Source organism: Sphaeramia orbicularis, unplaced genomic scaffold (genome assembly GCF_902148855.1).
Source record: "Sphaeramia orbicularis unplaced genomic scaffold, fSphaOr1.1, whole genome shotgun sequence".
In the NCBI taxonomy this organism is placed as follows: domain Eukaryota; kingdom Metazoa; phylum Chordata; class Actinopteri; order Kurtiformes; family Apogonidae; genus Sphaeramia; species Sphaeramia orbicularis.
In genome coordinates this window covers 253,401-263,536 of record NW_021941569.1, presented here as the reverse complement: position 1 = coordinate 263,536, position 10,136 = coordinate 253,401, and the positions used below count along the sequence as shown (strand labels likewise).

General features: G+C 42.3%; 1 protein-coding gene across 2 annotated transcripts in view; it reads right to left on the bottom strand.

Annotated features, from left to right (window-relative positions):
- Nucleotides 1-6,751: 6,751 nt before the first annotated feature.
- The window catches only part of LOC115416150 (FSD1-like protein), a 9,960-nt gene continuing 6,575 nt past the window's right edge, over nt 6,752-10,136 (bottom strand). Inside the window, exons 9-13 of one of the 2 annotated variants that reach the window (XM_030129873.1) lie at nt 8,985-9,114; nt 7,901-7,983; nt 7,495-7,749; nt 7,304-7,392; nt 6,752-7,181 (exon numbers count right to left, since the gene is read on the bottom strand). In XM_030129873.1, the coding sequence (XP_029985733.1) occupies nt 7,080-7,181; nt 7,304-7,392; nt 7,495-7,749; nt 7,901-7,983; nt 8,985-9,114 (659 nt within the window). In that variant the 3' untranslated portion in view covers nt 6,752-7,079. The remainder of the gene's footprint in view (nt 7,182-7,303; nt 7,393-7,494; nt 7,750-7,900; nt 7,984-8,984; nt 9,115-10,136) is intronic. The other variant, XM_030129874.1, reaches the window with a different exon arrangement.

Genomic DNA, 10,136 nt, shown 5'->3' with positions numbered 1-10,136 from the left:
TCAGTGTGTCCTGGCTAGGGCACACATCTGCAGTTCACCGCCTCACCACGGGGGTCCCCCAAGGCTCTGTGTTGGGCCCCCTCCTTTTTGCCATATACACCACCTCACTCGGTCAGATCATCCACTCACACGGCTTCTCATATCATTGCTATGCTGATGATACCCAGCTCTATCTGTCATTCCCACCTGATGACTCCACAGTCTCAGTGCGGATCTCAGATTGTCTCTCTGACAGATCTGCATGGATGAAAGCCCATCACCTTCAGCTGAACCTGTCCAAAACTGAACTGCTGGTCTTCCCAGCTAAGCCAACCATACAGCAGGACATCTCCATTACTATTGACTCCATACCTCTGGCTCCTACCAGTGTAGTACATAACTTGGGAGTCATGATTGATAATCAGTTGACCTTCACAGATCACGTTGCCTCTGTCACCCGATCATGCCGTTTCACTCTGTTCAACCTAAGAAAGATCAGGCCATACCTAACCGAACAGGCCACCCAGCTCCTGGTGCAGACTATGGTTATCTCCCGTCTTGACTACTGCAATGCTCTTCTAACGGGCCTCCCAGCTTGTGTTGTCAAACCACTACAGATGGTCCAGAATGCAGCAGCGCGTCTGGTCTTCAATCAGCCTAAAGGGGCACATGTCACCCCCTTACTCACCCTAAAAGGGCACATGTCACCCCCTTACTCATTGAGTTCCACTGGTCTACCCATAGCTGCCCGCATCAAATTCAAATCTTTAATCCTAGCCTACAAAATTCTCCGTGGGTCTGCTCCTGTCTACTTAGGTGCACTGATAAAAGCTTATGTCGCCCCACGACCACTCCGCTCATCTGGGGAACGTAGTCTGGTGGTCCCCAGACCTTGTACAAGACAATCCAGGCTCTTTTCATGGGTCGTTCCACGTTGGTGGAACGCTCTACCAAGTGCTACAAGAACAGAGTCATCCCTGCCTATCTTCAAGAAGCTCCTGAAGACCCAGCTCTTCCGAGAGCACCTCCTGTCCTAGCACTTTCAAACATTCCATTTTAAATATTCTAATAAGGTTTTTCCAGGACAACCACAGATTCTTCCAGGATTATCTCTGGACCTGCTGCGGTGGTCCGGCCTCTTCCCTGCCCTCATCATCACCACTCACTTATCCTCAACCGCCTCCATGTGTCTCCCCCTACTCCCCCCTTCTCCCCCTCTCCCCAGTCTCTATCTCTATCGCTCTCTCTTTTTCCCCTTCTCTACCCTCTCTCTTTCACCCCAACTGGTCCAGTCAGTCGTCCATCCTCCTCAGTCTGGGTCTGCTCCAGGTTTCTGCTGTTAAAGGGAAGTTTTTCCTTCCACTGTCACCATCACAAGTGTTTGCTCCAGGAGGATTCTGTTGGGTTTCTGTAAATTGACTTAGAGTCTGGTTTGGACCAACTCTATATATAAAATGTCAAGAGATAACCTTCTTGTGATCTGGCGCTATATAAATAAAATTTGATTGATTGAGTGATTTAATTGGTTTTCCCTGTAAGTCGCTTTGGAAAAAAGCGTCTGCCAAATGCGTAAACATAAACATAAACATAAACATAAACACATATACACACACACATACACACACACATACACACACACATATACACACACACACACATATACACACACACATACACACACGTATACACACACATACACACACACATACACACACACATATATACACACACACATACACACACACATACACACACACACACACACACATACACACACATACACACACACACACACACACACACACACACACACACACACTCATGTTACCGTCTGCTGTTTGTCGTCACAGAACCTCAGTCCGAAGAACTCGACTTCGTTCACGTTCAGGTGAGAAAACACCTGATGTAAGATGGCCGCCGCCTTGGACGACTTCTGAGGACGACCACACGTTTCAGTTCAGACAAACCGCCACAAAGACAACCCACAGCCCCGCCCACTGGCCTTCAGCCTGTGCCCCGCCCACTGACCTTCAGCCTGTGCCCCACCCACTGACCTTCAGCCTGTGCCCCACCCACTGGCCTTCAGCCTGTGCCCCGCCCACTGGCCTTCAGCCTGTGCCCCGCCCACTGACCTTCAGCCTGTGCCCCGCCCACTGGCCTTCAGCCTGTGCCCCGCCCACTGACCTTCAGCCTGTGCCCCGCCCACTGACCTTCAGCCCCTGCCCTGCCCACTGACCTTTAGCCTTTGCCCCACCCACTGGCTTTCAGCCTGTGCCCCGCCCACTGACCTTCAGACCCTGCCCCGCCCACTGACCTTTAGCCTGTGCCCCACCCACTGGCCTTCAGCCTGTGCCCCGCCCACTGACCTTCAGACCCTGCCCCGCCCACTGACCTTCAGCCCGTTGTCCGCCGTCAGAGTCAGCTTTGTGTCGTCCAATAGGAGCACCTCTCCGTAAAACTCCTCCCTGTTGCCACGGAAACAGGCCATCCTCACTGATGACATCTAACCAATCACATGAGCAGGTCAAAGACACGGACAACAGGAGAATCAACATGAGCAAACTGAACACATAGTAAATAAAGTGACTGACTGCGATAAGTGACAAATGTCTTAAAAAAAGACGAGGAACAACACGAAAAAAAACCAGGTTTGTGTTTTACAGGACGACAAACACTGACTCTAACCCTTTCATGTATGAATTATGAGAACCTTACACACGATTTTTCACCCTGTTTTTTTTTTTTTTTTTTTTTTTTTTTTTTTTATTTGCCACCACCCCCTTCTTCGGAGGCCAACTTCAGTTTTAATGATACGGGGTTATTTTCTTTTGTTCTTTAGTTCAGAACAAACAAAAATAACCCCTGTAACACCAACATAAGAAGACAAGATGAAAATTCTTGAACTATTTATTTTGAATTCCCTCCTGTGTTTCAGTTACAGTCTCAAACTTCCTGTTGTCATGTTCCTCCACTCCTTGCTCGTATACACACACACACAGAGGGAGGACTCATGGACAGAAGTCTGCAGGGACAGGATGACCAAAGCATGCTTCCTCTGTGGGCAGGAACAAAACTATGTGATTAACATGGTTTTAATGAACCTGTTTTTTATGGAGCTGTAAAAAAGCCCACTCAGATGGACAGCATGCATTTCATATTTGAAGCCAAGAAACCTGTATTTACTGACATAGTGTGTAAAAACTATGAATTAAAAATGTTTTTATTGCAGCTAATCTGATATTTTGTCACATTTGATCAAACTCTAAAACTAGTTGTTACTCGCTTCATGGAGATAACACACAAAATAAACATTTGGTTCAAGAAAAACTGTTAATTACAGTCTAATAACGATCAGCAGCTGGTTTCCCCTCAAACCTGTCGGTGCAGATCAGGTTTATCTAGAACAGCAGTTCCAGGCCTGGTCTGAATGGACATGGATTATTATGGGATGGTGCATTAGTGTCCACTGTGTTGGCTGATCTGGAACTAAAACAACCAAACCCATGAATATACAAGAGAACAGGAGAACTGACCACTGGAGTGACCACTGGAGTGACCACTGTGCATGAAAGGGATCGACACTACATTACCCATGAGCCTCTGTGTCCATCAGGTACTGCTGTTGAAGGCTAACTATGGAGATGAGCAGCTCCAGGTGTCCCAACTTTACCTTAAAGGCATCATGGGAAATGAAGTTTACCCACCTGCTGCTGCAGCTCCTCCTGTTTGTCTGTTTATCTGTTTGTTCTTTCTCTGTTTTCTTCTTCTTCTTCTTCTTCTTCTTCTTCTTCCGCACTCGGCTCTGTTGTGCCGTTGCCATGGAGACAGGCCCTGTGGCCCCACCCCCTCCCCTCTGAATGGACAGGATCTGTTTCTTCTTCTGTTTGTTTTTTTTGTGTGTGTTTCTTCTTCATCATGTGACACAAACTCAAAATGATGTTAAACTGTTTAAAACACATCTACTGTCTGTTTTCTACACTCTGATCGACCAGTCAATACTCAAGAGACCTTTGTTTACAACAAATACATGAAACAAAGTAAATTAAAAAAAAAAAAAAACTGACAGAAATAAATCAAAACATAGATGAAGAACATGAAGTGCATGATGGGAGACATTTACTATTATTATTATTATTATGATTATTATGATTATTATGATTATTATTATTATTATTATTAGTTTTGAAGCTGTAGTGTTTAGTTTAGTTTGAATGGTTGCAGGTTAAGCCCCTCCCTCTGGTTGGAGTCATTAGTGTAAATGGTGGATTAGCTTCAAGTTAATCTGAGTTAAAGCAGCGTCAACAGAAAAACTCCTTCATTCAGTTAATGGCAGTAAACACACTGTTGAAAACACACTCATGTCCACTGAACAGGAAACAACACCACACATTTCAACACCAGGAAAAACAAGGACTGGATCAGCTGATCCTTTTTTACAGTTGTGTTTTTTACAGTTGTGTTTTTTACAGCTGTGTTTTCTACAGTTGTTTTTTACAGTTGTGTTTTTTACAGTTGTGTTTTCTACAGTTGTGTTTTTTACAGTTGTGTTTTCTACAGCTGTGTTTTTTACAGCTGTGTTTTCTACAGTTGTTTTTTACAGTTGTGTTTTCTACAGTTGTGTTTTTTACAGTTGTGTTTTCTACAGCTGTGTTTTTTACAGTTGTGTTTTCTACAGCTGTGTTTTTTACAGCTGTGTTTTCTACAGTTGTTTTTTACAGTTGTGTTTTCTACAGTTGTGTTTTTTACAGTTGTGTTTTCTACAGTTGTGTTTCCTACAGCTGTGTTTTTTACAGCTGTGTTTTCTACAGTTGTGTTTTCTACAGTTGTTTTTTACAGTTGTGTTTTCTACAGTTGTGTTTTTTACAGTTGTGTTTTCTACAGTTGTGTTTCCTACAGCTGTGTTTTTTACAGTTGTGTTTTCTACAGTTGTTTTTTACAGTTTTGTTTTCTACAGCTGTGTTTTTTACAGTTGTGTTTTTTACAGCTGTGTTTTCTACAGTTGTGTTTCCTACAGCTGTGTTTTTTACAGTTGTGTTTTCTACAGTTGTGTTTTTTACAGTTGTGTTTCCTACAGCTGTGTTTTTTACAGCTGTGTTTTCTACAGTTGTGTTTTCTACAGTTGTTTTTTACAGTTTTGTTTTCTACAGCTGTGTTTTTTACAGTTGTGTTTTTTACAGCTGTGTTTTCTACAGTTGTGTTTTTTACAGTTGTGTTTTCTACAGTTGTGTTTCCTACAGCTGTGTTTTTTACAGCTGTGTTTTTTACAGCTGTGTTTTCTACAGTTGTTTTTTACAGTTGTGTTTTCTACAGTTGTGTTTTTTACAGTTGTGTTTTTTACAGTTGTGTTTTTTACAGTTGTGTTTTCTACAGCTGTGTTTTTTACAGCTGTGTTTTCTACAGTTGTTTTTTACAGTTGTGTTTTCTACAGTTGTGTTTTTTACAGTTGTGTTTTTTACAGTTGTGTTTTCTACAGCTGTGTTTTTTACAGTTGTTTTTTTACAGCTGTGTTTTTTACAGTTGTGTTTTCTACAGTTGTGTTTTTTACAGTTGTGTTTTTTACAGCTGTGTTTACAGTTGTTTTTTACAGCTGTGTTTTTTACAGTTGTGTTTTTTACAGTTGTTTTTTACAGCTGTGTTTTTTACAGTTGCTTTTTACAGTTGTGTTTTTTACAGTTGTGTTTTTTACAGTTGCTTTTTACAGTTGTGTTTTTTACAGTTGTTTTTTACAGTTGTGTTTTTTACAGTTGTTTTTTACAGTTGTGTTTTTTACAGTTGCTTTTTACAGTTGTGTTTTTTACAGTTGTTTTTTACAGTTGTGTTTTTTACAGTTGTTTTTTACAGTTGTGTTTTTTACAGTTGTTTTTTACAGTTGTGTTTTTTACAGTTGTGTTTTTTACAGTTGCTTTTTACAGTTGTGTTTTTTACAGTTGTTTTTTACAGTGCAGATTCCAGCTCATATAAGCTCTGCCCCCTCCTCCTCTCTGCTCTTCATCCTCTTCTTCTTTAAACCTCCTCAGCTTCATCCTTCTTTTCCTTCATTTCTTTTATTGTTTATAAATTCTTTGAACTCATTTCTTTTATTTTCATCTGATTCTTTTTTGTCATTCAAATGTTCCTGACGTTCTGATTGGCTGATGACGCAGTGACAGAACCAATCATGTGTCAGTCTTCTCGTCCTCCGCTCTGCGTCCAGATTCTGGCTCTGCTCGTCCTCCTCTGTTTTGGACTCTACTGCGTTGCCAAGGTAACCGTACTGCTAGCGTTACTGTTAGCATGATAATAGTAGCTGACTAGCCCTAACATTTAGCATTAGCATTAGGCTACATCAGTTAGCATCAGTCCTGTTTGTCTCCTCCTCAGGGCTCCGCCTCCTCCTCCTTCAGTTGGTGGTTACTCCTCGGCGCCACCTTTCTCCTCGCCACCGCCTTCGCCTCCTTTCGACTCTATGAGGACTGTAAACAGCTGCAGGAGGAGGAGTCTGATGACGTCATATGTGGAGGAGGGGTCAGCTGATGTCACAAGTGGAGGAGGGGTCAGCTGATGTCACATTTGGAGGAGGGGTCAGCTGACATCACAGGTGGAGGAGGGGTCTGATAATTATGTTACAATTATTAATTATTAAGTTCTGGGTCAAAAACACCTGATGTGATTTAATCGTTGATAAAACAAAATAAAAATAAAAAAAAAAAAACCTTTGTATTTTTCTCAGAAATGTGAGTTTTTAAATAAAGAAAAAGAAACGATTTCGTCAAATTCTGTTTTTAATAAGTGTGATGTCACAGTCACATGATCATCCCAAAGTGACAGGAAGTTCTTAAATTTCAAAATAAATGCTACAGCTTTGTTTCAGAAATGTTCTTCAAAATAAAAGCTTTCACTCCAGTTTAGAAATTCTTCAAAATAAAAGCAATCGCAGTAAAACTAGGATTTTGAAAATATAAAACATTTAAAAAGTATAAAGTTATTATTTGATAATGATTCACAGATATTTTACATATTATTTATTTTCTTACGTTTTTAATTAGTAAATATAACTCATTAAATAATCATTAACACAATAATAATAACGATAAAAAACAGGAAGTAGCTGCTGCTCTGCTTCACTGTGACAGGTTACTCAGGCTCCGATTGGTCGACAGGAAATTTCCCATGAAGCTCGGCACCTGCAGGCCGGTTGTTATGGAGATACCACCGCACCAAACCTGGAAAAAAAGGATTTGAAGAGGAGTTGATCACAACATTTGGACATTTGTGGATATTAAACATCAATGATTATTGGTTATTAATTATTTATTAATTATTGTTTGACTGATTGATGACTGACGGTGAAGGCGGGCACCAGTGGATGAGTGAACTTTGTTCTGAAGGAGTGAAGAAGACGAAGACGGTCCACGTCGATAAACAGCAAGTCACCTGTAAACAGGAGGTGACAGGTGAGTCGTGTGACTGACAGGTGAGTCGTGTGACTGACAGGTGAGTCGTGTGACTGACAGGTGAGTCATGTGACTGCTGTACCGTTGTCGTAGTCACAGTAGATTCCGATTCGCTGCGGCAGCGGCCACTCCAGCGCCTTGGCTCGGTTGTTGTGTTTTGCAGAAAGCGTCGTCTGCAGCCATTGGCTGCCGTGCAAACACCATGAACCTGAGCTCTTTCCTAATTGGTCAAAACGGCCTAGACTGGCTCTGTAGGCCACGCCCACACTGAATGACTTCCAGTCAGCCAGGGGGCGGAGCTCCCAGTAGTGACAGCTACCGTTCATCTCCTGGTCACCTAGGAAACGACAGGTAAACACATGGCGTCTCTAGAATATTTAAATCTTCAACCCAAGGGGACGTTGGACACTCACAGGTTTGAGCCAAAGACGTTTCAGACGATTTAAAGGGTGGATTTTTAGGATAATGCTCGTTTTAGTCGTTCTTACCCAGGACGGTGTACGACTCGCCAGCGAACCGGGCGGCTCGACTTCCTGCCGTCTTATTGGGCGAAGGAGTGGCGCTCCTGCTGCTAAAACAACAACAACAGTGTGTTAACGGTGGTCCTGGTACAAACCTGTGAAGTCACATGACGAACAGCCAATGAGGTCGAGCGAAGGCATGAAAACGTCACAAATAAAAGTGTTTGTTTCGTCTGTTTTTAAACCTGAAGAAACAAATAAAAGTCTGTGAATCCATTAAAACTGAACGGTGATGCGATTGGCCGACATGAAGCAGGAAATGGTGGATGAGGAACAGATGACATGGTTGCTAGGCAACCGTGCGGCGACATCAGAGGTTCTCTACCTGAGAGTCTGAGCCAGTTTCAGTACGGAGACTGTAGAGGGACAAAAAGGTGTAAATCACACAAACAGCTGAAAAAAACATCAACAAAATCAACCAGTAAAGGATCATGTGACTGTTTGTGATGTCATAACCACATTTCATCATGTCATCAGACCAGATCAGCTGATTTATTCATGCAGTAAATGTAAAAGATGGCACACGGTTCAATTGTAAATGTTCTACTGACGTAAAGACGAGCCTTTAGATGTAGAAGAACAGAGGAGCCAGGACGCAGCCCTGAGGAACTCCACATGGGTCCTTCAAAACCCCTTACATCACTTTGGGTTTCCATTCATAAGGTCAGCAGTAAAGGTTTGGTTTTTCTTTCTGTGTTCGCGTCCTGGAAACTTGTTGATTTAGAGGTGAAGCAGATGAAGCAGAAATCGGAGCAGGTGTTTACGAAGTTTGAGCCGTTAGCGCTAGTTTGGGTTGAAGAGTTTCCTTAAGTCATTTTCATCCTTTTTCATCGTGTTTCATTGTTTTTGTTGTTGATGTATCTCTTACTTTCTTTTCATCTTCGTCTTGATGTGATTTTTTTCTTTGATTCTAATTGTTTCGTTTCTAACGGTGAAACGACCCTTGAACGTCCAAACATTTAAACTGAAACTTCACCGTTTCAGTCCGTCTGGTTCTACAGAGGACACAGTGAACTCCACACACAGCTGAACACACTCTACTGCTCCTCACCTGGGCTTAGGGTCTTTGCCTTTGAGTCGGGGGTCGTGACCTTTGACCCCCTGTGGTTCCCAGGTCACCGTGTCGCTCTGAACCTTCAGCTCAGGATGAGCCGAAGCTGCATCGAAGCTGAAGTTGAACGCTGAAACGGCCACAAAAACCATCAGAAGGAGGTCAATGATCAGCAGCACTGGATATGATAGCATCCATCTGTTCATCCATCTGTTCATCCATCTGTTCATCCATCTGTTCATCCATCTGATCATCCATCTGTTCATCCATCTGATCATCCATCTGTTCATCCATCTGTTCATCCATCTGTTCATCCATCTGTTCATCCATCTGTTCATCCATCTGATCATCCATCTGTTCATCCATCTGTTCATTCATCTGTTCATTCATCTGTTCATCCATCTGATCATCCATCTGATCATCCATCTGTTCATCCATCTGTTCATCTGTTCATCCATCTGTTCATTCATCTGTTCATCCATCTGATCATCCATCTGTTCATCCATCTGTTCATCCATCTGTTCATTCATCTGTTCATTCATCTGTTCATCCATCTGATCATCCATCTGTTCATCCATCTGTTCATCTGTTCATCCATCTGTTCATTCATCTGTTCATTCATCTGTTCATCCATCTGTTCATTCATCTGTTCATTCATCTGTTCATCCATCTGATCATCCATCTGTTCATCCATCTGTTCATCTGTTCATCCATCTGTTCATTCATCTGTTCATCCATCTGATCATCCATCTGTTCATCCATCTGTTCATCTGTTCATCCATCTGTTCATTCATCTGTTCATTCATCTGTTCATCCATCTGTTCATTCATCTGTTCATTCATCTGTTCATCCATCTGATCATCCATCTGTTCATCCATCTGTTCATCTGTTCATCCATCTGTTCATTCATCTGTTCATCCATCTGATCATCCATCTGTTCATCCATCTGTTCATCCATCTGATCATCCACCTGATCATCCATCTGATCATCCATCTGTTCATTCATCTGTTCATTCATCTGTTCATCCATCTGATCATCCATCTGTTCATCCATCTGTTCATCCATCTGATCATCCATCTGTTCATCCACCTGATCATCCATCTGTTCATCCATCTGTTCATCCACCTGATCATCCATCTGATCATCCATCT